The sequence below is a fragment of the Larimichthys crocea genome, chromosome XV (assembly GCF_000972845.2).
Source record: "Larimichthys crocea isolate SSNF chromosome XV, L_crocea_2.0, whole genome shotgun sequence".
Classification (NCBI taxonomy): Eukaryota; Metazoa; Chordata; class Actinopteri; family Sciaenidae; genus Larimichthys; species Larimichthys crocea.
Genome location: NC_040025.1, coordinates 11509260 through 11536720, shown reverse-complemented (window position 1 = coordinate 11536720; position 27461 = coordinate 11509260). Strand labels below are relative to the sequence as shown.

Sequence of the window (27461 nt, the reverse complement as noted above, 5' to 3'; positions counted from 1 at the left end):
ACCTTATTTTAATTAAACAATCACTTCAATTCATTTATTTAATATAAGGTTTATTTGAATTTGATGCCCAAAAATAGACAATGATGATGAAAATTATGTCCAAATGATTAACTTTCACATTCAAAAGTTAAAGTAAACATGATGACGACATTCTATTGTGCTATGACGACAATTAATTATTCTAAAAATCATAAAACTGAAAACAAATGTGTCTCCAAAGTCAACAGTATTGTTACCTCAGTGGTTAATGATTAAATTGCTGGAAACGAAAGCTGTTACTGTTAATGGCCTGCACGTACGTAACCGTTACACCTACAAGTTCTTACTGGCAATGAAATAGCTTATGATGCAGTTAAAGTCTTTTTTGTTTTGTTTTAGAAAAACACACCCTTCACTCATTGTGGGATTCCTTCCAGCGTGTGTGAATCTGCATAGAGTGTGTGAGGGGAGAGCTGCTCTATTTCAGTCTGCTGTGGCTGAGTGGACACTATCAGTGGGACGCCGTGGATGACCACATTCTGGCTGCCCAGGCTGATGTTTGGCACCAGTAACGCGCTTTCGTCGCAGGCTAAGGCACTCTCCTCCACCGTGACCGGCTTGGAGGACATGTCCTCCGACGGGCCGCACACCATGTCCGGTGGAGCTGCTGCGGCGACCATGGCGGTGTTGCCTTCCGTCACGACCGTGACCTCGGTGCCGCCCTCCTGGATCAAGGCGTTGAGGCCCTCCAGCTCAGAGCAGGTGGTGATGAAAGTCTGCGTGCCGCTGCCGGAGTCCTGAGCGGTTATGGCGGTCTGCAGCAGGGCCTGGTGGAGCGGGTTGTTGGCGTCGTCGGGGCTGAGCTGTGTCAGCAGGACCGTCTGGGGTTCGAGGGTGGCTTCTGCAGTCTGGGACGACACGAGGGGTTGCATAGGCGCTAGCAGGTTGACCTGTTGGATCATGGAGTTGACTACCATGTCCTGACTTTCTGGGCTTAGCAGGACCATGTTGGTCTTCTGACTATCCACACTAGCTGGAATTAAGGGGTTCTCCTGGCCCAGAGGGTGAGATACGATGATTTTGAGCTGTGCACTGCTGTAAGGAGCCATCGAGTCAGACGGGATGGGAACTTCAAGCTGGGCGCCGCTCTGTGACGTCGTGACGGGAACCAAGTTGACGGCATCGACTGGGGTGGAGAGCTGGAGCTGCAGCACATTCTGGGCGTCTCTGTGTTGCTTCTTGTGGCTACGCAACGAGTCCTCCCTCACGAAGCAGGCATCGCACGAGTCACAGCAGAAAGCTCGAGCTGCATCCAGCTTGGCCCGATATCTGGAGCCGACGGGCTTCGGAGAGTCACTCCCTCCGCTCTTCCCTCCGCCTCTGCCACCTTTCCCACCGCTGCCCTTTTCGGGCTTATCCGAGTGGCACTTCTTTTTGTGGATGACGAGGTTGCTGCGCTGCTTGGAGGCGAAGTTGCAGAAGTCGCATTTGAAAGGCCTCTCCTCCGAGTGGATCCTCTCGTGGACTTTGAGCGCCCCCTTGCTGGAGCAGGAGTAAGTGCACTTGGAACACTGGATGGGCTGAGTCGGTTGGTGCTCTCGCGAGTGTTGCCGCAGGGCGGTCTTGTTGGCGCACTGGAAATCGCAGTGCACGCAGTGGAAGGAGTTCTCAGTGCCGTGTTTGATCTGAATGTGAGATTTCAGGTTGCCCTTCATGGCGCAGCGGTATTCACAAAAGTCACACTTGTAAGGCTTCTCGCCGGAGTGAATCCGGATGTGCCTCTTCAGGTCGGAGTTGATTTTGAACTTTGCATCGCACTGTTGGCACTGGAAAGGTGCATCCCCTTAAACAAATGACAAGCACAAAATAAGCCCACAAAACACAGCTTAGCAACAGCAATCCAGGACTTCACACCACCTACCGGTGTGCGAGCGGAGGTGCACGGTGAGCTGGCTCGAGTTGCGGCTGGCGTAAGGACATATCTGGCATTTAAAAGGCCGTTCGTCGTAGTGGATGCGCAGGTGCTTCTTCAGACTGCTGCTGTCCGCCGCCGCGTAGGGACAGTGTTTACACTTGTGCGGTTTCTCGCCCGTGTGCGAGCGGCTGTGCATGTTGAGCTTGTCCCGTCGACTGAAGCGCTTGTGGCACAGCTCGCACTCGAACGGCTTCTCACCTGGAAAAAAATAAAATAAAACGACTTGTGTCAGTCGTGTCTGATTGGAAAGTGCTTAAAGAAAAAAACACAGAGAGAACCACATGTGGAAGGCGTTGACGTACCGGTGTGAGTTTTGAGATGTCGCTCCATGTCTTTTTGGCCATACTGTGTCTTAAAAGTGCAACCTGCAAGATCAACAGAGATCGGGCTTTTTTAACAAGGTGTGTGTAGCCTCGTGAGCTCGTGGAAAGTTAATCTGAAAGAGTCCTAAATAAATAAATAAATAAAAAAGGGGCAGGAAGTGTTGCTCGCTTGGTGGCCAGTCATAAACGGCGGCATACAGAGGCACTGACCTGAGAAACAGCAGCTGTGTCTCTTTGAAGTCAGAGCAGGTTTTAATTTTTTGGAAGGTGTTTTCTGTGCTTTGGTCAGGATCTTTTTCACACCTCTCATCACGCAGGTCTGGTAGGTTTCCTCGAAAACAAACTCGGTGCTGGAATCTGAAGCAGAGTGGGACACACACACACACAAAAAAAAAGGATTTGCATCCACATCAGAATCAGAATTAGAAATACTTTATTAATCCCTGCAGGGAAACTGTTTTTATTACCGCAGCTCCCAGTACGGTAAGTGAAATAGTGAGTGATGGCAAGAAAACAAAACTTTAACAATATACACCTATATGATATCCTATTTTAACACTGTATACACAGGTATAAATAACAGTTAAATAAAACTAGTAACAGTAAAATAAACAAACCAAGTAACAGTGTACTATGTAAATCTAAAACTGGCCGCTGGTTAATATTTATTGAGTTTTCTAGGTAAAACCAGCTGTGTGATCCCCTGCTGAGGATTGGTCCCCAAGACCGCCAGAGTGCTGAATCCTGTCGTCTGTGTTGGTGTGGCTGTGGTTCGACCAACCGGAGTCCTCAATCAACCCCAGCTGCAGTTTAAATAGACTGTGGGTCTGCAGTTCAGGTGGTTGGAGGTTGGTGGACAAACATTATTGGGACTGGGCCAGGTTTAGTTACGTTTACACTGTACTGACCTGCCCACCTTCAAATCTCTAACAAAAACCAAACACCTTTTTAAAATTGCTTTTATTGTTTAATGTCTAATGTGTTTTTAGTGCACTGTCTTAGATTGTTTTGATGATTTAATGTTCTTCTCTGTAAGGTGTCTTTGAGTACCCTGAAAAGCGCTTTCAAATAAAATGTATAATTAGTATTATTATTACACTGATTACACTGAGAGTATTGTTTTGTTAGAGTCACTAGTCAGGGCTGCTGTTATTGATGTGTTTTCTTGGTTTTCAACAGGTTAGATAGTGAGGTTTTTATTTCTCGTTAGACGATTAGAGTTCTCTTTTTGTTATTACTTATTTGTTCTTTTAAACAGCACCTGTACGCCACTGTGTTCCCTTTTTGCCTCACCTGAACCAGTTGTCATCTTCCATTTCATTTCTTATCCCTAACTTATGTTACCGCTCACCAAACGAGCCGGGTCGTAACAAAAACCTTATGAAGAATTTAGTGTTTGAGAGACTGTACAGAGAATAGACACTGATTGTTAAAGTGCAGCATGCATGCATGAGAAAATTGCACAAGCCAGTTCGATAGCTGCTGGACTTGACTTGGAGTGTGTGATATTTTGAGGGAGGAGTTGTACAGGCTGATGCTCACAGGTAGGACAGACTTCTTGTGTCTCTCTGTGCAGCATCATCACATTTCTGCAGAAACACAGTATTTCTTTTACCTGTGAGAGCAGCTGTTGCAGCAGCAGCAGTGGTGGTGTTGTTGGTGGCTGATGTGTTGGAGCTCGGTAAGGAGCATCCATTTTGCTTATGAGCCAGGAAGACTTCAAAGTTGTTGTACTGCTGCTTGCAGAAGCCGCAGATGTGAATGTCTGGGCTCACCTCCACCACGACAGAATGTCCTGCAGCAACACACAGCAACCAATGACTTTAACAGGAAGCTGCACGATGCACATGCATGCAACCGACAACATTGCATGACTCAGATGTTTGCAGAGTTTCCCTTCTTACCTTCTGGGTTGTATGTTGCCATCTCCGAGCTTTTGTTTTTGCTGCAGATCAACTCATCTCCAGGGCAACCTCGGAGCCTCAGATGCAGCCAGCTCGATTGTTTACATGCTTGAAGCCGTTAAATGTGACCGTTACCGGCGGTTTTTAACGGTTATGGCCGTTAACTTCAAAACAGGATGGTGTTTTTTGTAGGTTTTGTTTTTTTTACGACACGCTACGTGGGCTTTGCGGCAGCGGTGCATAAGCATGCACGCCGTTTCGTTCGTCCCGGTGACGTCACGTGTTGCTTTTAAAAACAATCGGGAGAATCTAAACTGTCAAGTTTGAGCGTGTAAATAACACGATAAAAGTGCTTTATTTTGGAGTGATTATTGTTGCCAGGATGTATATGTATATATATATGCCTGCTTGATTTTTTGCTTTAAATTGTCAAGCGTTATAAGTACGAATATTTGTCATTTTAATAAAAAAATAACTATAAACCTGTGTTTTTTTTTTACTCTATATTCTAGCCAATTCTTTACTAGCTTAAACTCGACTGTTTTTAAATTCAAATAAAAAATAAATAAAAATAAAACACGAACTAATTCTTCACTCGTCTTGAAAAACGAGTGAGAGTGGATATTTACGGGTTCCCTGAACGCAGCATTATAACCGTTGGCCACTTTTGTTTTGAAAATCTTATTTATTTATTTAAAAATAAACAGATAAAAAACAAACAGATACCATTTATATTAAGATTTAACATAATCAGCAACACTTATTATATATATTTAATATTATTATCTCCAGAAAACTAAAGTATTTTTTTGTTTTTTTTGTCGTTTTTCTAACGTTACCGCCACCTGTCGTCGTGGAAGACTTTTATTGTGTAAACTGAAACTAAAGCTAAAAACAGAAAGTGTGTGTCGAATAAAATAAGAAATATATAACATATATTGGTCTAAAAAGTCCACCGTCAACTGTTTACAACATTAACACATCTCTGTGGCACCTTCAACGACCTTTTAAAAAGAGTATTTTCCCGCGCATGAGAGAGTCAGGTAAGCTTTCAGGTGTTTAAATATACACCATCTTTCAAGTACAGGTAATTTACTGGGTGGTTGAGGTGAGTGAATGAGAATGCCTCTTTCTTTCTTTCTTCTTTTTCTTTTTTTTATAAGCCAGAGCAGTTGTGCTGGTGTGAATAAGCCATGAAAGTGACTGACACACAGCTCCATTTTCAGTGGCAGGTCCTTAACTGCCTGATTGCCACTGTGAAGCTCAGGAATTTCCTTACGCTGACTTTCCCCTTGCATGGCAAAGGCACAGGACTGATTCCTTCCCTGCTGAAACAGCAAATCCTGCAGACAGACAGGAGGTGTGCACACACACACACACACACAGGCATGCACACACACACACTGCACACACACACACACACACACACACTGCACACACACATGCATGCACACACTGCACACACACTGCACACACACATGCATGCACACACATACACAGGCATGCACACACACACACACACACTGCACACACACATGCACACACACACTGCACACACACATGCATGCACACACATACACAGGCATGCATGCACACACACACACACACACTGCACACACACATGCACACACACATGCACACACACTGCACACACACTGCCTTTCATGCCCTGCCCATATGAATATGACTAGTTGATTACTGCTGTCTTTGAATTGGATCCTGTCAGTTTATGTCATATTAGAAGCAGAGTACTGTTTTTTTTTTTTGTACTTAGGGGCGGTCCAGAAGAAGAAGATGAGGAAAACACAGACATAACTTAATAAATAATTAATTAAATCTGACCGAAAGCCGTGCAAATCATACGCACACAAATCCTCCACAAACTTAAATGTATCATCAAAGAGCGCACATTCACGTGTGACAGACGAATGACTCAAGAGATGGGGCGTAATTAAAGAAAAGACTTATGTCATCCACCCTGAAGCGTTTTGGAGGACAGGCCAGTATGCTCTTCACTTTGATCCAGACTTACAATCAAAAGAATTGTAAATCTTTTCATACGCGCAGCTTCAAAAATTCTTCACTTCATCATCAGGTCTCGTTTGTATGAGTTGCACCAAGCGAGGGGAAGGTGAATCATTACAGATAGATTCTCAGTAAGACTCCAGGAGTCTGTGAAGATGCATTTGGTCTCTTGAATATCAGAAAATAAGCGTAAAAACGCCTGCACTCCAGAAATGTACATTGACGTCTTCAGATACTATTGCGTTATTTAACTTAAAGTCCACAATCCTCAAAGAGATTTAGTTTACTGTCACTGAAAACAAAGAAAAGACAGAAATCTGAACATTTGAACAGCTGGAAACACTAAAAGTTTTGCCACGTTTGCTTTAAAAAAAAGATTAATCCATAATCATAATTGTTGCCAATTCACTTTCTGTCGATCGGCATATATATATTAGCAAATCAAATGCACACAAATCCCTCCCAAACTCAAAACAGTTAAAAGAAACACAGACAAATGACTCAGAGATCAGAATCAAAAATACTTTAATAATCCCGGGGGAAATTTAAATTATTTTGTTACAATACTCCAGTATACAAACAAACAGAAACAACATATGTAAACAAGTAACCATCTATTAAGAACAAAAAATATATATATTAAAGGTATATAAAAGATCAAATTTACACTTAAATAATGTGCAACAACTTCAAAAAGTGATTGACCATGTTTGTGTCAGATTACAGAAGAAAAACTGATGCATGTTGCACCGACAAGAAGGTATCATTACAAATATCTAAGTTCAGTTCAACTAACCATTGTTTTTGCCATATAAAAAGATGAAACTGTTCTCTAAAATATCAGAAAATAGCGTAAAACGCCTGCCCTCATTCATTCAAACACTTTGTATTGTACGACTAAAAGTCCACAGCCTGAAAATATTCAGCTCACTGTCACTGAAAACAAAGAAAAGACACAAATCTTCACATCTAAACAGCCGGAACCACTAAAGTTTTGCCGCGTTTGCTTGGCAAAATGACTTAAATCATCAATCAGTACTCATAATCGTTGCTGTCGATCGACTTATCGATCAACTCGCCGATCGTATAAGCTCTGATTTTCAGCACACCGCATCCTGCCGACGATTTCCTCATGTGTTCCCTTTAAGACAACTCCTGTTCATTTGTTGTGCTCAGAAACAAAATATCATTTGGACGTCCAGCTGTGCCAGTTCTAATTTGTGGACGTGCCCCCTTCCCCATTCATCGAGATGCCCGAGAATTCAGTGAGTGATGTAATGTCCCTCTTTTCCCCAATGAGACAAGGGCAACAATAGGGGGGAGTGCCTCTGTCACATTATTTTCCCCCACCGAGGCACGCCAGCTGCTTACAGTTGCTTAATGGCTACGAGCTGTCACAAGGCATCACAGCCCGCTGCCACACAGGAGCGGCAGATGCTTTAATTGCACAATGACTTGTAGGTTGTCAACAGCAATTATACCAGGCTTCCACCTGAGGGCACCCAAAGAACACCGTGGACTCAGTTCGCCGGCGAAAGCCACGAGCCTTCAGAAGCCTTGGCTGCTTACACACACACACACACACAAACCTGATCTCTGAGTCTCGCTTCTGTCCAGACAGAGACCCTTTTCCTTTTAGCCTTAATGCTTTAGCCATGTGCTGCAATAACCCCCGTGCAGGATTGTCAGACAAGCAAGCTCGGGACGCCCCCACCCCCCCAAAAAAAAATCATATTTAGAAATAAAATATTTATCTAGCTCTGTCACCTTAGGGCCCGCCGCTCACCGTGCTGCGGCAGGTCGTGGTGTGCAGAGTTTGAGTAATTTTGCTCATTATTAATTCATGTCTTCTTCTCTTTTTTTTTGCGATTCAGGGGAGGCTCATTCGCCGCTGCCAGTCCTGAGATTATTATCATTAAGCGGAGGCAAATAAAAAAGGGTGAGTTCAAAGCTTTGCCGCAACACACTTTCAGCCCACATCGGTTCAAGTACGCCGATAGTTTGTTATACACGCCGCTCTGAGAGAATACTGTGTAATGTGCTCAGATATGTGGTCCGTACTATTTATAGACATCCCTGAAATTATAATCAAGCAGCTCAGAACCCAAACACACACACACATAGAGACTTTCTGTTTGTGTCATGTCAAATCGAATGGGTAAAAGATGTCCCGAGTCCTGTGTTTGTTTTGAGCCATAAGACAAATTATACACACATGTATGAATTCCTTTGGTCAACAGCTGCCATCTCAGCATCAGATAAAACAGAGCCAAAGTCTGGGAACCATCAGATGCCTCCAACACTCTCCCACTTTATCATATAAAAAGACAGTGCACACAAGCACATGAACACACGCACACACACACAGAGGCGCGAGCAAGTGCAGCAGTGGCGCGCACACATGCTCGCACGCAAAACAGCGCTATGCTCTTTGTATCTGCCAACTGATGCAGATGATAGGGGCTGCAGATGAGTGCAGGCTAACCAGAGACTAGAAGGGTACATGTGGCTTCATAGACAATAGCAGGCCACAGCCACAGAGGAGAGTGTTCAGCTCTGAGAAACATGCTGGGGTATAAATAAAGACAAAATTGCAATTATTTTTGATATTGTTAAAAATGAAGTTTAGACACTTAATGAATCAAACGTGGCTTATAAACCAGTACGTGTCGTCTAGAGGAGGTGAAATGAGCTTTTCCTGTCTCCAAATTAAAAGCACACCTCTATAAAAACCTATAAAGTCCACGTTTGGGGAAAAAGAAACACAGCCTACTCGTGTGGCCTTGTATTTTGCTGTAGAGTCAGCAGGGGGTGTCCAAAATCAGGCTAGAGAAAGAGACCCTGTGCTTGTTTGAAGCAGCCTCCAAAGGCAGTGCTCCAGTTTGTAGTAGCTGACATTTTGGAACCAGTGGGTCAGCAAAATGGAGAAGCCATGTAGATGTATCAAAAGCAGTCAGACTTTTGATCACAGGACGGTTCTGCGTGTAATTTATTGCGCCTCTCCCTTTTCCTTTTCGCTTTTCGTCGCATGCGCTAATTATGTTTTTTTTTTTGCCGGGAACTGACCATTAACATTATTTCCAAGTAGGTTTCAGGTGTTGCTTTGTACGCTAAAGTAGAACAGAGCAGAGAAGTGAAGCCCTGATGCGCTGAATATTTTTTTTTAGGTTTCGACAGAGCTAAATCTAAACAAAAGATGTGTGAATGTGTGTGTGTGTGTGTGCGCACGCGTGATTCTCTTCTTCTTTTTTTTTTTTTTCGCGTGAAAATTGTCAATGATGTCGTGATGGAGGAGGGAATCTTGATAGTTAGACAGATAACAATGAGGCTTATTCATGCGCCGCACACACCTACAGACGCACGCACACACACACACACTCACACACACACACACACGGCATCATCATCGTCACAGAGGGAGAAAGGCTCATAATTGGACAGAGGTGTCTGTAGATAATGAAGCCAGACCTCACACCTGCCAAACCTTGGGGATTTCACTTGACTGGCCACTTAAATCTTCCTCACTCTGCGGGTCTGGAGGGCAAGAGAGTGAGTAAGGAACTAATGGAAAAAAAAGCACGCGCTACAGGGAGGATCCCTGTCAGCATGAGTGTAGCGTGGACCCCCCACCCCCGCACGCACACACACACACACACACACACACACGACACCCACCCACCCACACACCCCCGCCATCCTCGCCCACCCGCCCGCCCGCCCGCCCCAGCTAACTCAGCCCCCACAGCTCGTTCCATACAGCACCCACCTCACTTCACTTCACTGTAAATCCTCTGGTGTCAAGGATTTCAGACGGAAATGGGGAAATGCTGCACCAGCTATTTTGTTTCAAACTCTCAAAAACACTCGCTTCTCGCCAAGTTGTCTTTGGTGACAGCGTTGTGTGCGGGAAGCGTATTGTGCCAGCTTTTAGTGGGGTGTCATTCGAGGTGCTGAAAGGGAAATCAGATAGACGCTTCAACGGAGAAATACTTCTGTGCGGAAAAGTTTACCTGACAGTCATCAGTGACGGCGTGACACCGTATCAGTGGTAGCAAAAAGCTACACCAATTAGGGGTCGAGTTTACCCCGGCGAAATCTTAACAATATATGAGAAACAAAATGGAATTTCACTCTGTCTTTCTTCACGACTTGATCCATAAATGAGGCTCGGGGGAATCATTGTCATTCTGGATACAAATAAGGTATAGATAGATATGGCAGTAGAAGAGAAAGTTCTATTTTATTCTACTCTATAAATACACAGACAGCATTGAGAGACAGCAGCGGGGTGGGGGGGGGTATCACTCTTTGTTAGCTTGTCACCGAGTCAGCCATGTCAGCTTTTACGTACGTCGTCGTGTCTGCTGTCAAAAGGTTGTAGCGCTAAATGATAAGAATCAATAACTTTGTAGCACTAATAGACACAAATAATACCGACTCGTGGGTTAGCTGTATCCAGATGGCTGTGGTGTGTGTCATATTTTATTCTCCATGCTATGGATGTTGGATAAAAAAGGGATAAACAACGCTTGTCAACCTCCGCTGTCTTCTGGAAGTTGTTTTGTGCCACCAGCAAGTCAAGCCATGCATTAATGCTTTGACTCCTAGAGCTAAAGCAAGGTTACTCGTGGAGCCTCAGTCATTATTTCTTAGAGCTGAGAGACGGAGGCAAACAGTGATTAGTGATGGAGATCTACGTCCACGTCTGTGTATGCCACAGAAGTCATCGGGTGTCAGCGAGGCTGCGTACTGTGCGTACAAGCTGGCAGGATAATGACAGAATATTTAAAATGATATCCTTTCCTCTCAGACTTTCATTCAGAACGAAAAAGGAGCCAGGAAGCCCAGACAGGGGCAGCAATCTCAGGTTCTTTCGGTTTAATTTTCCGATGTCCGGGGCCAGGTGGGAAGGTAAATGAGCCCAGGTGGCTCGCCTGGCCTGCGATACCCAGGAGGGAAAACCTTGCAATCAACAGCAACGAAAACCAGCATCCATGGTGATGGATGGTGTCACATGTCCACCTAGTGTTTGTGCTCTAAGTGCTGTGCATGCTGAGGTGATGGCTCGCCTCATCCTCTCATCCTCCCGTGATAGATTATAGATAGACGAAAAAGACAAGAAAAGGCTGCGTGAGCACTGCCAGGTTTGGGAAAGGCGCTGTAACCGTAGACCCTGGATCACCGCCGTCCCCCCCCCGTCTTTCACCAGCTTAAGCTGCCACCAGAAGACACTTTTAGTAGTAGCGCGACGTTCGCTAATGTGGATCTTCTTTCCAAATTGCGATGATAAGCGACGCCGAAACGCGCCCTGAAATGAAATCACGCGGAAACCGAAGGCTTATCAAGATGAAACTGTGCAATAATACAAGAATTATCCATCACCATCCATCATGTATTTGTTTGCAGGAAACAGATTACATGGATCTTAATTGAAATATTATTTTACCTTCATTTGAATTATTTATGGGGTTGCTGACTACATTCATACCTCAGAGAAAAAACACGAACACATTATGTGATGCAAGAATATGTGTGTGTGTGTGTGTGTGTTTGTGAGCATTTCTCATATATTATTCAAAGTGTAGAGTCAGAATATGGTCCTACGTAGCCATATGAAGGATATCAAGCGGCCTGTCTTTGATACAATTTACTTGAGATGCACTGGCCAGAGCCGAGCTGTCCGTTGGCCTACCATCGCTAATGAGATCGGGGGGTAAAATTGAGAGTGGTGGGCTGGCTGTCATCCGCTAGGTGATGGTTTTAAGACTAAGCAGTGATACTTCATTAATTAACCTTCACATTCTATGTAGATCTGCTCATCAAGATGCAGTTAATTAAAGAAAGGTCATTCCAAGGGCTGCTGGGAAGCGGCATTATTACAATAGAGGGATGGCACTGCTTTGAGCGAGATAACACGGGGGGGGAGAGGAGGAGGAGGAGGGGAAGGCGATCACCCCAGTCACTGCTGAAAATGGCAGACGACTTGCCAAAGCCAGTTTGTGAACTCCTGACCACCTCGGTTCAAGAAGAAGAATCTATTTTTTAGTCGTTTTTGTTTTTTATTTATCACATTCCCTCTTTTTTTTTTATATAGAAAGATGCTGTTGAAAAGCTCTAATGGAGAAAGCCTCGGTAAAATATTCATAACACTCAATCGACAGCATCTATCTTTTAGCATCTCAGTATAGTTCCTCTACTCAGCCCTGTGTCTTCTTCTCCTTCTTCTGCCAATTTCTTGGCTGATTTCTACTTTCTTTGACCTTGCTCAGTGTACAGAAGGAAAACTAGAAGCCATCTTGAGTAAATAAAAGGGCAGGAAGTCAGCGGGATATGAAATAGTCATGCGTCATCCTGTAAGTGAAATCCACTTCTGCTGGTGACTTATTCGTTTTGATTTCTGCCTATCTGTCTATATATCTATCTGCCTGCGACTGTCGCTGTGCGCTGAAGCGCGGCTCAGAATGTGAAGCCTTGTTTTGGATGGTGGATCAAGTAGACGCTGTGTTTTGTCATAAAAACACTGATATATAAAAATGTCCCTATTAGGCTCGTATCAATCAGGGAGGTGGGTTTTTCTTTTTTTGTGTGGAGGCCTGACACGAGGACACTTAGAGACAGCTTAGTGTGAAAGAATGCGCCTCTCGGCCAATCACACGAGCGATATCAGACTCAGTGTTACAGATGGATTTCTGGAACGTTTTTGCCAAGCCTTATCTTTTGATAATGGCACCTCCTTCCCTCTGAGCGCCGTCTTGTTTGGGGAACCTTAGTTTTTCAAAAAAAATGTTGCTCTCCTGCAAAATTGTAGCGAGACATCAGCGCCTCCCCCGTGTCCACTCCGTCCTCCCGTAGTCATCCCTGAGTGTCTTTTGGCATCGCCTCCAACGGCAGGTGCAGAGACAAACGAGAAGCGGCGCGCCAAGCGTGCACGCGCATGCATCCGAGCATGCGTGTGTGTATATATATGTGTGTGTGTGTGTGTCCCTCCCACCCTGCTATGATACAGTAACTGCTGACCCCGGACACAGTGCCATTATGGCAGACGAGGCAGGGCTCCCCTGGCAGCGGCTGGGGCGGCTGGTTGCTAGGTGGAGAGACATTACCGCGGGCCTCTGCAATAATTTATCCTAAGAGCGCGGCGAGCCGTCATGTAGCCCCTGACAGAGAGCTGCAGTACTTTATCAGCCTGCCTGTAAATCAGCCATGTGTGGGTGCAGACGGCAACATTGTTTGATCTCTTTCAGACACTCTAATAATCTGCTCCCCTCTGATTGATACCTTCACACAACAAAGCACATTACACCAGCAAACCGCAGCAGCCAGCCAGCCGGTGTGTGTGTGTGTGTGTGTGCGTGCATGCGCTAATGTAAGAAGTATGTGTGTGTCCGTCTGTGCGCATGCACAAGTGTGTGTGTGTGTGTGTGTGTCTTTCTGGTGGTCATCAGTATTGCCAGTGGCCTGGGGAGGGAGAGGGAGAGGGAGAGGGGATGAATGAGTCTTCTGCAGAAACACAGGGTCATTTGGAGTCTCTAAACCAATGACAGGCTAACGGGTTCACAAAACGATCACCGGATGAAGGGAGGGGCAGGGAGGGAGAGAGAGGAGAGAGGGATGGGGGTGTTAGGTAGGTGGGTGGGTGGATGGAAAGAGGGGGGAGTGCCACCAACCCACAACACAAGAAACACAGCAGATAAAGCACTTATTCCTTTTCCTGCGTTTGCAAACGAGAATATTGTGGAGACGTCTGTAACGTCGTCGCCTCATCAGGAGGTCTCATTTTGATTTAGACGCACATAAATTTACGTCTGTACTCACGGCGTTTCTCCGCTCAAACATACCCGACGAGCTCAGATCTCGCAGATCGTAGCCGATATTTTTAGGGATTGATATGTAGTCCGACGCGTCGACGAATACAGCGAATGTAACTACACAGCTGAACGCTTGTATCTTTTCTTTTCTTTTTTTATATATATATTCCATTCATGGCTTTCTATCAAATCAAAGTGAATTGCATCCTTTCCCAAATTGCCTACCAACTCTCCTCGCTTGATATGGCTCATATACAAAGGAGAGCAATGTCCTGTCCTACAATACGCCCGCGCCATTTGTGCCGCTCAGCTTCAGAATGCCATTGGTTTGAGTGTAGTGACAGTAAAACATAACTCTACCTTCTTTTTTCTTTCTTTCTTTCTTCTTTCTTCTTTGCGGGTTGCTTTGGAACATAGCTTCCAATTATTCAGTTCCAAATTCAATAGCAATTTTCTGCTCAATGAAATAGTGGTTTCAATCTCTAGAGTAATGTCACTTTAGAGAGATCTTCAAAATGGCACGTCTGTGAGTGAATAGATGGACGCGGGGAGGATTCATTTTGCTTGAGGAAATGGTACTTGTCTGCTGAAGCTTGTCATTTATTGATGAAGAGAATACCCCTCCAGATCCTATAGAATCCACAGTATAGCTTTTAGATGTAGTGTTTTGGCTCCGGTCCTTATTAAATATGTCAAAATTTTTTATTTTTTAGCTTTTAAGTACGGATTTCTAAAAGACGCCAACCAGCATGCATAACCTTATGATCGCATTTGGTCACATGGAGCCCATTTTGCTTCAGTGCGGCATTAAAAGTAGCACTGAACAATATAAAAAAAAAAAAAAAAATGCAATTATAAGTGTGTTTGTGTGTAATGTATCAGTAGACCATCCAGGGCCCCATAATGAATGCAATGCAACGTGCGATCACTGAGCCGTGTGTATGCCCCGCTCAATGCATCTCTGAAAATAAACAGAGCAATGGAAATGGTTCTCATTAGTGTTGTTTTCATATTAAGTCCCTCAGACAAGGTTGACAAACCCAGCTCCCTGTGCCAGGCTCCTCAGGGACCATCGCTTCAATACAGCTAGGGCAAACAACACCAGCCGATACCAACACCATTACCACCTCCTATAGTTACTTATCCTCCCCTCCCTCCCTGTGGAGTGCTCTGTCTACACAGACCAGAGGAAAACGCATTAAGATCTTCCAGCAGCATAGAGAAAGAGTCCTGCTTTCATTTATCACCATTGCTATTGGCCCTAAAAGGGACAAATGTCTGTTCTCCATCTCCGCGCTATTAGAATTGGAGAAATGTGTGCCGGGGTTGTGTGCAAGAGGAGATGTGGAAGTTATTTTGTGCTCCAGAGACGATCCACAGCGAGGCTGCTTAGCAGGAAAAGGGAACAGGTGTGCTGAGCTTCTGGCTTCCGCCATGTGTTCCAGTTGTTTCATCTGCACCTGTTTGCCCAAGTCCTATATATGACGATCAAAATATTTTATTAACCATAAAGCCATCGACGTCGGTACGCCGCCTCTAAATGTTCAACAGTCACACATTACCGCAAAGTAATTAATTGATGCAACAGAGGTCATTGTGTCAGAAATTGTGTATATTACCCAGAAAAAGCCAACTGAAAAGATAAATTTTCATTTGCTGCTTTGCATATTGATGAATAGTCATTTAAAGTACAGTAAAAACCAGCTCATGAAAGCACTGATGATTTTCTTTTTTTTTTTTTTTTAATGAACAAGCTGTCTTAAAATGTAAATGATGTCGTCCATGCGTGAAATCAGAGAACTAGTATTTCTTCTTTAGTCAAATGTGAATTTTCAGCTAATTTGTTTTTATCGTGACCAAAATCTGACAGCCACCAGCAACCGGAGACTTTAAGTTGTCTAACCCTAAACCACCCCCCCACCGCCCCAAAAAAAAATGTTTCCACTGTGCTGCCGTCTACAGCAAAGCTTCCCAAACATCTGTAACTAATCATTATTTTCATTATTCCTCAATCTGTGTTGTATTTCTTTGACTGACAGATTAAACAGTTGGTCCACAGGATGTCCAACAGTCAAAAACCCACAAATATTAAATTTACTGTCACATGGAATAAAGAAATCTCACAGCCGAATCCATATTTTTGCTTATAAAAAGTCCAAAAATGAATCTACGAGTCGCTTTTCAATTAACTGGGGCTCAACTAATTGATTAATCGATCAATTATTTAGTCTCTAATCACATCTGGAGTCACCTCTTGACTCTTAACTATCCTGATGATTCATTTTAAACAAATAATAAGGTTGAGCTTTGTCCAAAAATCGGCTTCCTCGACTCCTAATGTGACCATTCGCTAAAGTGAGAAGCTGTTGTCACATTACCCTTTATCTCCTCATTATTATTATTATTATTATTTGCATTCACAGGACTTTATCTGCATTTCAGTTTGTGTCGGCTTCACCAAATCTTTTCTGGGCTGCTTTGTTTGCTGCATTTGCTGCTTCAGCAGCTTCCTTCCTGGGAAAAGTAACCTTTCAACAGCAGCCGCAGTGGTTTGTCTAACAGAATTAAAAGAACATAAGCAGTGTTTGTCACCGTGGCTAAACTGGAAAACAACAGAAAGCTGCTCTGCTCCGTTAAAGGAGCGCTTAAACCGTCAACATAGTCGCCGATCTTTAGGTACAATTGCGCGAATCAGTCTTTTTTTTTTTTTCGCATCGTTCATCTTCTGCTTAGTCTTCTTCCCAACGCGGTGGAGCTCTTTGAGCCCACCTGAGCTGTGATTTGGCAGGGCACATCACACTGCTGCAGGCTACAGTAAATATCACCTTACCTGTTATCTCCAAGACCTGCTTTTCCAGTAAATAGGGGAACGTGTAATTCAATATACCGTGTCGGGGCCATTTGCTTTCAGAGGACATCTAGGTGACATGACTTAGTGGCCCCGGAATGAACATAAAGATTAATAAGTAATGGCCATATAAAGATGATATTTGCACTCAGATATCTCCTTTTTTTAGATTAATGCTTTTGATCACAGGGAAAGTGGTAATACGAAACGAGCAGCAGACAGCACAAGGTATGACATCTCGACACAATCTGGCACTTTAAGAATCTGGAGGGCCTTTAATGACTGGAACAAAACTTCTTTATTAGAACGACCAATCCTGCTGGCCTTGCATGATATTTCTGACCGCGCACAAATACGAATTACCCGAGCTGATCATACATCTAGCTCATGATTTGATGATATGACACTGGCGGTGATGAGTCCAACTAGCTTGCATGTTCCAATTTATTGACAATAACGATAGTATTAAACTGCATGTCCCACACTCTAAAATGAAATGGTATTTGGCCGTCCTCTGTAATACTGTTGTTGGTCCCTCTGGCATTTTGTAATTTGTTGCAGTGTTTGTGTTCTCTTTCACACTTTAATATCACGGTATTGCTTCAATTTGAGCCGCAAGATAAAGTTCTATTTCATTTTGTGGGATTAACTTACCGGGGGTTGCACGCGTCTCAAGGTATTTGTTGTGTTTTGTTTTTATCTCTATGAATTATTTAGGAGCTTCAAAAAAAAAGAAGAAAAAAAAAACGGGTTACGAGACGCGCGTGTGCGTCCCGTCTCTCCGTCGGCAATCTCAGTCAGATGTTTAATTTGGTCTGCTGGCGTGGAAGAGCGCTCGCCACGACTGGGATTAGGCAGGTTGGCTATGTAATTTCCCTGAAGGAGGAGCACGTTGAGTCTGAGAGTAATGACAAAGGAGCGACGTTTGAAATATGAACTCACGATTGGTGCGTGTGCTTGAGGTTGTCATGGATTTTTGGCTGCGGTGCAAAACAATAAAATATATATATATATATATATATATATATAAAATAAAGCTGCATAACTCAACTTGTTTGTCGTTAGGTGGTGCTTTAAAGTAAAGTCTGCAGCAATGCTGTAACGATCCCTCATCAGGTCATTTTTCATAATTTACCCAACATGCTAAAGTTCACTAGTTCTATTAATGAAAGATTCCCTGTTTTTCTTTAGACTCTGTAGCACTTTTTAAAAATGCTAATGGACTCCAACAAGCACCTGAGCAAGGATGAAAGTGCCCTAATTCCTGCTCAAAAGGTCACAGAGATGAGTTATAGTGGTATAAGCACCTGAAAGCTATTCCCTTGTTAGATTTGACAAAGGGAGGCTGCCATTTTCCCCCTTAAAAATAGTGTGGGGTAATAAATGATCATTTGTGGAATGTGGTTGCTACCGGCAGTGACTTTTCCTCTGACATAACTTTACTGCTGGCTGATTTACATCCCGAAAGTTGTCCCCAAAATATTTAAAATGAGGCGTTTTTATTCATTACGCGCAGCAGACGGCGGTGACACACACAAGAGCTCTTATTGTGCTTCTTAGGGGAAATGGCTAATTAGTTGGCCATGAAAAATGCAGGCGTGCCTGTTTTTACTATCATCCTCTGTTTGACTCAACGACACTTGAAGCTTTTGTAACAGCAGCTCGAATCAGCTGCGTGTATATAAAATATCCACACGTCACCGACGTCACTGACACATGCACGCTTCTATCAATTATGAAACATATTGGTCTCCGGGTAAAGCGCGCCTTCTGTACAGGAGGCGCCGTGTGCACCTCAGCATATGTGATAGTCCTTCTCAGCAGCCCTTCACAGGTCCCTGAAAGGTGCTCCTGGTGTGGATGCGGGGCTGTAGAGCAGGGATCACAGTGACAGTTTCAGGTGGAGGAGTCTATTAATAGTTTACCTCTCAGCCAAAGCATTTCATCATTTTTGGTGTCTGAGGGCTTCCTGCTTCAAAAAAAGGGGCTGAAGTTATGCATCTCAATCTACCCCTTCATATTTCATGCTGTTGAGGATTATAAATAAAAGGACAGATTTTGACCTGGGCTATTAGTTACCCGGGATCCTGTGGGTGGATGGTGCTTTGTCTTCTGTCATTTTCTGCTGTTTTTCCCCCCTGTCAGAAAGCAACAGGATTACAATCAAAGTCTTTGGGATACAATATGAGATATGATATCCGCCCGCCGAGAAGCGAAAAGAGGAGGATGACTGTAGGATTTGAAGAACAACAAACCCAATCAGTCAAAAATCAGCCCGAAAGGGGAGCGTCAGGAGCGGAAGGTGGGGTTATTTGACAGTGGGTCAGGCTGCGGGTCAGTCTAAAGTAGCAGTGTTGTGATTGCTGTTTGCCGGCCCCTCGTGCGACTCTCTTGTTTTGACCACACAAACCGGCCAAAAGTCTCCGGAGACGAGACTCTCTGACAGAGTGATGAGGAAAAAACACTAAGCTCTCACCTTCCCCATGGTCCAATAGACGGGGGCCCCAACATATGCCAAAGCAGCCTGTCACGGCGTCTTGTTGTCGGACAGACCTTTTGATCTTGAACAAACAGAGAGAAGGGGAAGTCTCAGAGCGCCTGCCTCCGAGGCATAAGGAAATATGGGCATCACAAAGGGTCAGATTCTGGGAGAAGACGGTAAAATTAAAACCTTTATTGCCATCTTTATGGCTTCGTTCCCTATGGCTATTACATTATCTATGGAGAATCCCATTATCAGTGAAATCCCGAGTGAGGAGCGTCTGATCTGCTGAAAACGAAAATGATGTATGTCAGTCTGAGTATGTCACGTCGCATGTGGCGATTTAACAAGCTGGGATTTAATATCTTTTTGCAAATAAACACAATGCTTAGATAAGAGACTGACCTAAAAATATCAGGGAAACTTTCTGCAGCTCAGAGTGTTTCTATCAAATCTAGATTGACAAGCCCTCACTTGAAATTAATGATTTTTATTTTTCTGCGACCACTCAGTCGCTAACCACCCGAAACCTCACACATTGACTTTTCTCCACAGATTGCAACTCATCCATTTTTTAATTGTGTTCATTTTTACCTGGGTCCCACCGGACCTGCAGCAGTGGTGGTCGTTGTCATCCGTCTGCTCTGACAGGAAAAGAGAGAGCGGCGGTGGCGGCGGCAGTGGCGGAGAGAGAGAGAGTGAGAGAGAGAGAGAGAGAGTGGCGCCACGCCACTTTCCACCCCAAGCTGATGTGTCAGGCTTATCACACAGCCGAGCGATCCTGAGGTGACATCCTCCACTGAATCAGTGACATTTCACGGACGGTGCAAATCTATCCATCTTTGTCAAGCATCCGCCTCGATTTTAGCATTCCCCGAGTTAGCATATTGATCACTAAAGAAACGCATGAGTGAGGACTTCTCGTTTTCTGCTCCTTAAAATGGGCACTGTGAGTCCACTGGACTCTTCTGTCAAAGTCTACCGCTGTGGGCCCTTAATCTGCCCTCTTCAAAGTTGCATAAAATATGGAGGCCTTTTGTCATTCAGGACCGAGAAGACTTTTCTCTGCCAATTTACTTTGTGTTGGAAAAACTTCTCTGGAGTAAAGTTTCCTGGAAGTTTATCGCTTTGGCATATCGTTGTTTTCATCACGTAAACCAAAAAATCTCTCAAGTGAAGACTTCATGTTCACATTTCAGTCTTTTCCCACTTTGATAACTAATAGCTTCATTGCGGAACAAGCAGCTCGCCGTGTCAGAGGACGGTTTGCAAACTTGTCAGAGTGGCGTAGGTGTGTCGGCACACATGTGTTCAATAAACCAAGGAGCTACGCTTCCTTGAGCTGCTTTACTTAACAATAGAGCTTTGTTTCCACCGGTTAAATTGCCGTGATGCATTACGATAAAAAAAAAAAAAACCCCACACACACAAAAGAAAGCACCCTGTTTATGATAGAGAAAGTCCTAACCACCTGGGTCCAGCAGTGTGTGTAAACTATCGCAGCTTCTGTTATTTGTGTTAGGGGCCGCGCGATGTAATAATTGATTAATAATGCAAAGCTTTAGGGAAAACTATAACCCCTAAAATGAGGGCGATGATTGTGCTCGCGCCGAAGCAAATCAACAGCGACAGAATAGCACCAGGGATTACAACATCTGCAGTCTGTGGTGTCGAGGTTAACTTGTCCTGTGATTACAAAACCCATTTCCCGGGAGCAGGTGTTACATTGACACCACTGCGATCATGTATGTGCACACACACACTCACACACACACACACCAATTGAAGCACCCACAAAAACACAAAAGCGGGTGAGGGAGCAGAATGAGAAGAATGGCTCGCTTCCCCAACCATATGCTTTTGGCCCCGGTGCCTGTGAGACCCGTGTGAAAACATGAATGAGCAGCCTGCAAATCGATAGGGACAAGAGATCTAGTGTCTAGCAAATCCAGTGCAGACTGACATGTTCTCCATGTAATCTCCTGCATTGTGCTGCGAGGGGGAAAGATTATCCTCCTCTGACTGGCTGGTAAAAGGTTGCTTTGCTGTAGTTCATGTCTGTGCGAAGGGAGGGGAGCATATGCCTCTCTGTAAACGATGCTGGCTCCCCCCCTCTCCACCTCCTCCTCCTCCTCCTCCTCTGTCAGAGGCTGGATTATGTCCAACATTATCCACCACCACCCCCCTCACACACCCGTCTCTCCAATAAAGGGCTTTCTCTCCCTCTCTCCCTTCTCCTTTCAAAAATCATCGGATTTATGACAGTGGATTTTCGGAAAAAAAAAAAGTTCCGCGCCAATTTCGATGCCCGTTAAGTACCCCGGCAGGATTAAGGAGAGGGAGGCCTCTTGGATGTGTGCACGCCACAGTGTGCTGAAGAAGTGCATTGTGGTCAGGGTTATCAACAGAGGGAAGGGGGCAGCAGTAGTACATAATGATAAGGCTCGTTATACACATCAAGCGCGTTTGTTTAGAATCAATATCGCGTTTAATTTGCCTCACCGCCGCCTTTTGATTGGACGACGCGGCTAGCCTCGCCGTGGTCATGCAGGACCCGCTTACGTTGACTGTAAATTGAAACTTAACACTGCGGCACGATTGACAAAGTCACAATAAAAGGCAAGCGGCGAGCTCAGGATGGACACATGTTGTAAATTGTAATGAAATACGGCGACGACTTTACCCTGATCTGGAAATAAACAGGCAAAAAAAAGTTGCATGATATCTGATTTCACGATTTATTGTGTCACGCTTGTGTTGCCATGTGCGTGTGTGTGTGTGTGTGTTCTTTTAAGTCTAGACACAGGAGGAGGCAGACAGTCACCTTCACAGCCGGCTTAATACCTCTGAACAGCCCGCCTGCATTTCCCTCTATGATGATGTTGGGTGGCCTGCATGCGTGCAGCTGTAAATTCAGAGTGGCAGAGGCAGTTTTGACTGGCCCCCCAGCCTGCGGTCTGACTCGTCTGACAGAAGGTCTGGCTTCGGGGGGCTTCGTCGCGCGAGGACGAGGAAGAGGCCACGTTAGACTCAGTTAATAAAGCCTCAACCAGTTCCTCAGTCTGCCCTTGGAGATCACTTACATCAAAGCACCAATCAAAAACTGGTGCAGATATAATTTGTCATCAGGGATTTCCTGCTGGAGAATTATAGAGAAGATACACGCCGATCAATACTATGGATTTTCACTGCAGTGGCTGATTGTCCAATTGCCGTGAAACATGTACCGAGATAAAGGGCACGCCTGCCATTTTGTAACAGACTGCCGAGTCAGCATAGGGCTTGTCAGATACTTATAGGCTGCTGTGATAGAAAATTATCATGCTGCAGTGTCCAAGTACTATTTAACACGTTTTTCCCTCCATGGGACGTGATTCATCACAGATCCCCCCTCTCTCTCCCTCTCTCTCTGTGCTTTTTGAGGGGGCATCACTCTGTGTCATTGTCAAGCACGGCTCTGGCCACACATGGATGGTGTTTAAAAGGAGCAGACACAGACGGATGCCAGTGCAATGCAATCCCTCCGCTGGAAGATGTCAACCAGAATTAGGAGAGACGTTGGAGGAATATGTTAAATCCTCCAAACACGACTCAACGCTGACCACTTACAGCATTTACTGCCCGGATTCAGAAAAGTCTGAATCATCGCCCCCAAAAATGTTTATTATTAGAAGGGCACATTTTTTCTGTGCTGTTGATGACCTGTTGCACCCGCCGACCTCCTGTCGTACCATGTATATATGTTCAGAACAAATCCTTTAGGCTTTTTCGGTGCCATTAATAAAGGCGAGTTGGAGCACTTTGTTACAGAGCTTCTATCTCTTTTTTCTTAATCTCACTCTGCTCTGACAGTGATCATAAAATCTGATGGACCAGAACCACATCACAGCCTTGTGGATGGTACAGCCTGCGGATAGCAGGGGTGGCAATGCGAGTATAGCAACACCACCCCAGGTTCATCGACCAGTTCATGTTGAAGCAGCGAGGTCAACAAAAAGTCACGTCTCTCTCTTTCAGGGACGAGTAGAGGGCCACCACAGGCTTTCTCAACTTCATATGGCAACGACAGTCTTCTGATTGGTACTGTAGGTCCACTACTTTGGTCCAGACTGAAATATCTCAACAACTATCAGATGGATTCTGTGCAGCCCAAGTGGCAAACCTCCGTGACTGAGAAATGAAGCTGCAGTTCCTCAAACGTCCACTTGAGGCTGGCTCCAGAAGTGAGTCAGTCTCCATAAGTCCCCATGTTAGACAGCAGAAATAAACATGTTTACAGCCTGGTACAAAAAACAGTTTTGGTCTCTGTAGCTAATTTCCCCGTTCATGACAACTGTACTGAGGGTGAATTTATATACAACTCACCTGTTCATATTATATTAAGGCTTAAAGTTATGTATAATTAACAGAGTGGCCGCTTTGACAGTCGGCTTGTTTGAGCAACCAGGCGTCGTTTGGCCCGCCTCAGATCAGCCGATGATCCGCGCTGATGCTAAAGATCGTTACAGGCCCATCCTGAAAGATTTTAATGGATCGATATCGTCTAAAATAAAGCTGCCGCCGTGTTTTGTTCACCGCAGCCTTCTGGTGTTACAGCGATGCTCTCGGTTATGACAGATCCTGTGTGAATATTTTGCTCGTATATACAACTGAAAATTGATTCGGGCACACTGGTGCAACTTCTAACGCCCAGGTTGGTAAAACACACGGCTTCTCTAAACTCCTAATCGTAATGAATCTGTTACTTCTTCTCACTGGCAGAGAACAAATCAGGTAGAAGCTTCTCATTTTTACCCGGCGACGACTGGCGGTGTCACTCTTGTCAGTTAAAATGACAAATGTCACTAATAAATGTAAATTTTCCGAGAGTAACCTGATAACAGGCCGAACCTGTGTAGTGTCTGTAATCCACAACCCCGCGGCACAATCACAGAGTGTTTTTGTTCCAACAACTCCGACAGACTGATATGTTTTACCTCTAGTTGACTGCGTAACATCAATTTCAGGAGTCGCATTCTCCCAGTTTAACTTTGATTCACATGTGGATGAAATGTTTGGTGACTCATGGAGCTTGTGTAAAAACAAGGGGCGTCAGATGTAGGTTACAGCTGTTATTCCAACGTGTCAGATTCGGATTGGACTATTGGCTGGTGCCCAATATTAAAGGACTCGGATCAGAGGGAGGCAAAGAAACTTGATCGGGCATCCCTTGTAAAAATGTAACGTCTCGTGGGATGGTTTTAGAAAGGGAAGGTTTTCAGGTGGTCGAGTGGAAGAAATGTGTAGACTTGAAATAAAGAAATTTTGATGAGCGGCCTTGTTCGTCTCCTGGAAGAACACTCTCCTGTCCAGACGGACAATGCTTGAGCTCATGCCATAGAATGAAAACAAGCGTTTCAGAGTGGGTGGGCCTTGTACCATGGAGCACTAAATGGAGCCCAGACATGTCTGTCTTTGTTGTATATGCCAAACCAGTCTCCAGACTGAGGGCAGCGACTTATAGGGCCGGATGCCAGGCAGAGAAAGTGAGAGGCTGCAGCTCGGTGACAGAAGCAATGACCCTCAACTCAACCATCTTTTACTGTTTACGGATGTACTGTTGCTATAATGACCCACTTTTAAAGTTGCTCTGCCAGTTTAGAGCATTATATTTTCCTCCATTAAGGGGAGAGTTGGCAGTGCTCCCCGTACGGCTGACCAAGAGGTGGAGGCCACAGGAGTCCACATAGCTGGAATCCTCCAGTCACAGAGGTGTTTTATTTATTCTGCAGGTCCACAGTGAGACCAGAGTCACCAAATTAAGTAGATAGATGGAAATACTTCATATATGTGTCGAGGACTAAATAGTACAACCTGAATGAGTCTTGTTTTTAGGGACTTTGTTAGAGCTGTTAACTATTTAACTATTTAATGAATTACCAGCTGTTTTGAGACATTTTTAAGGATTTTAGCTTCTCAGATATGAATATTTTTTGGTTTCTTTCATGGCAGTAAATCTAAATCTTTGTGTTGTGGACAAAACAAGACATTTGAGGACATCCCCTCACACAGTGATTAACATTTTTTTACCATTTTATGACACGTTATGAACCAAACGAGTTTTCTTTATTGAAAAAAATGATCAACAGATCAATTTATAATGTAAGTATGGCACTCTTTGCTAGACGTCGTTTAATCTGCTACTTTCCAGGTAAGAAGAGAAAGTAGTGCTTAAGGAAACACTCCTATGACGTGAATACAGCGGATCTGATACGATTTATACACGCACGCATGTTTTTTAGACCTCTGAACATTTTTATTTTCATTTTTACGAGTGGCTTAAGGAGCTGCTGTAAGTACTTTATCACATTCTAAATCTCAAAATTTACCTTTAACATTAACCTCGCTGGTTTTAAACACAGGAGCCTGTTTGATAATTTAACAGCGCTTCAGAGTTATGTCATCGGTCACGAATGGGTTCAGGGTAGTTTCTGGGAAATGCTTTTTTTTGTTGAAATCAGCCACAAAGTTGCTCCATTTATCCAAAACTGAACAAAAATTCAAAACCTAACTTGCTCCATTTATCCAAAACTGAACAAAAATTCAAAACCTAACAGATAAAAAATGCTGAATTAATTAGATCTGGTTATTGGAGAGTGCTATCAATTAGTCAGACAGTAGTTTAGCTTCTTGCAGCTTTCTGTTTCTTCATTATATTCTTGACTAATGGGCGATTTTACATTAATATTCTTTCATATTTGTTCGAGCAGTAGAACACATAAGTAGCTGTGCCTTTTGACAAAACCCAAACTGCTGATCCGGCTTCCTCTTCCAGTCTACAAAGTTCACGTCGATGAGCTGAATTTGCACCTTTTTTTATTTATTTATTTTTGATTTGCGACCCCGCGCCGCGGCTGAACCGAGGTTCCCTTCACTGCGGAGACTTTTTGCGGAGGAAAATGAATGGGATCTCACTTCTGGAACACTTGCCTGATAAAATCCCACAAGGGACCTTTTTACTCTAAAACACATGGCGTAGCACATAATCTGGAATGTTATGTGAAAAACATTGCACATATTTGTATGTGTGTAGATTCGGAGCGCTCCCATCTCGAATCCATTAATCCATGCCACACCACCTGTTTTAAATTGTGCTGCCAAGAGCCTGAAAATTTTGCTGTTCATCTCCCCATGCATAAAACTGCCATCGTTGGCATGCTGCAGAGATGCTGAAATAAAGACTTCTGTCATAATTAGTTAAACAGCAATAAGATCTCCTCCACTAACTGGAGAATCACTGAACAGCCTGAGGAGCCTGGATTTGCCATGTTTTCCCCCAAATCCATTACTTTCTCCGGGTTGTTGGCCAGAACAGAGCAGCACCTATTAGACTGCCGAGGCCACAGCAGAAATCCAGAATGATTTCACGACTGAATCACAGTCTGGTCGGGCTTCGACTGAATCTTCTCAAAGCCGAAGGTCGACCACAACAAAGTTTGCCATCTTGTTTTCATCCCTCCTGCTGCCTGTCTTAGATGACGGGCGTGGAGTTGAGTGTTTTGGGAAATATGCGCGCGGCGAAATGAATTCATACTGTAATGTAATGAGGACTTGCATGAGCTGTAATTGTTATTATTGCCAGGCACAAATTGAAAAGCATAACCTGTCTGACACCAGCTATCAGTTGTCATTATGTGGGAAAACATGCCCTCATTGCAGATAGCTGTCTGTTGACACCCAAAGTAATTGAGGAGGTAGTCGAGCTGTTGAAGGCTCTCAAAGGGGAGGACGAACACTTGATCAGAGCGTTTTTATGTCTTGGGAGATGATTTGATTTCACATAATGTCTATTTTACAGCCAGATATGCCATTAATTTGCATGATAGCGAGCCAAAATGTGACATTTTTATTTAGACGTCCCCACAATGTTTGGAGAACAATTGGGTGGTGTTTTTTCTTCTGTCAGTCTTTCAGAGCGCTGGCGTCTCATTATATCATATCTAACAGAGCAGTGAATAGCTGCCTCTCTCCTCACATTGCTGTGTCAGGTCAATGTGCCATTTTTTAAGTGGTGACGGGAGGGAAGGGGGTGTTGGGGGGGGGGGTATATATCGTTGACAGCGAGATGATGATTACAC

The 27461-nt window shown here is 44.2% G+C and overlaps 2 protein-coding genes across 5 annotated transcripts in view; one reads left to right on the top strand and one right to left on the bottom strand.

The window, feature by feature from the left end:
• Positions 1-360: 360 nt before the first annotated feature.
• Positions 361-4463, bottom strand: zfp64 (zinc finger protein 64 homolog (mouse)). The gene is made up of 6 exons (XM_027288906.1): positions 4182-4463; positions 3893-4072; positions 2488-2634; positions 2257-2319; positions 1901-2152; positions 361-1822 (listed from the first exon to the last, which is right to left on the bottom strand). The coding sequence occupies exons 1-6, from the start codon at positions 4201-4203 to the stop codon at positions 396-398; spliced, it is 2091 nt and encodes a 696-aa protein (XP_027144707.1). The 5' UTR covers positions 4204-4463; the 3' UTR covers positions 361-395.
• A 547-nt stretch (positions 4464-5010) lies between these two features.
• The window catches only part of tshz2 (teashirt zinc finger homeobox 2), a 100780-nt gene continuing 78329 nt past the window's right edge, over positions 5011-27461 (top strand). Inside the window, exons 1-3 of one of the 4 annotated variants that reach the window (XM_027288759.1) lie at positions 5011-5224; positions 5408-5541; positions 8081-8145. The gene's annotated coding sequence lies outside the window, so the exon portion shown is untranslated. Of the gene's footprint in view, positions 5542-8080; positions 8146-27461 lie in introns of all 4 variants that reach the window. The other 3 variants (XM_027288758.1, XM_027288761.1, XM_027288760.1) reach the window with 3 other exon arrangements.

Excerpts from the sequence above, each read along its gene's own strand:
- zfp64 (XM_027288906.1), bottom strand. The coding sequence starts at position 4,203 with ATGGCAACATACAACCCAGAAG. Across the intron at positions 4,073-4,181 it reads GGCAACATACAACCCAGAAG|GACATTCTGTCGTGGTGGAG; the intron begins GTAAGAAGGGAA and ends GTGTTGCTGCAG. Across the intron at positions 2,320-2,487 it reads ACACAGCTGCTGTTTCTCAG|GTTGCACTTTTAAGACACAG; the intron begins GTCAGTGCCTCT and ends TTGATCTTGCAG.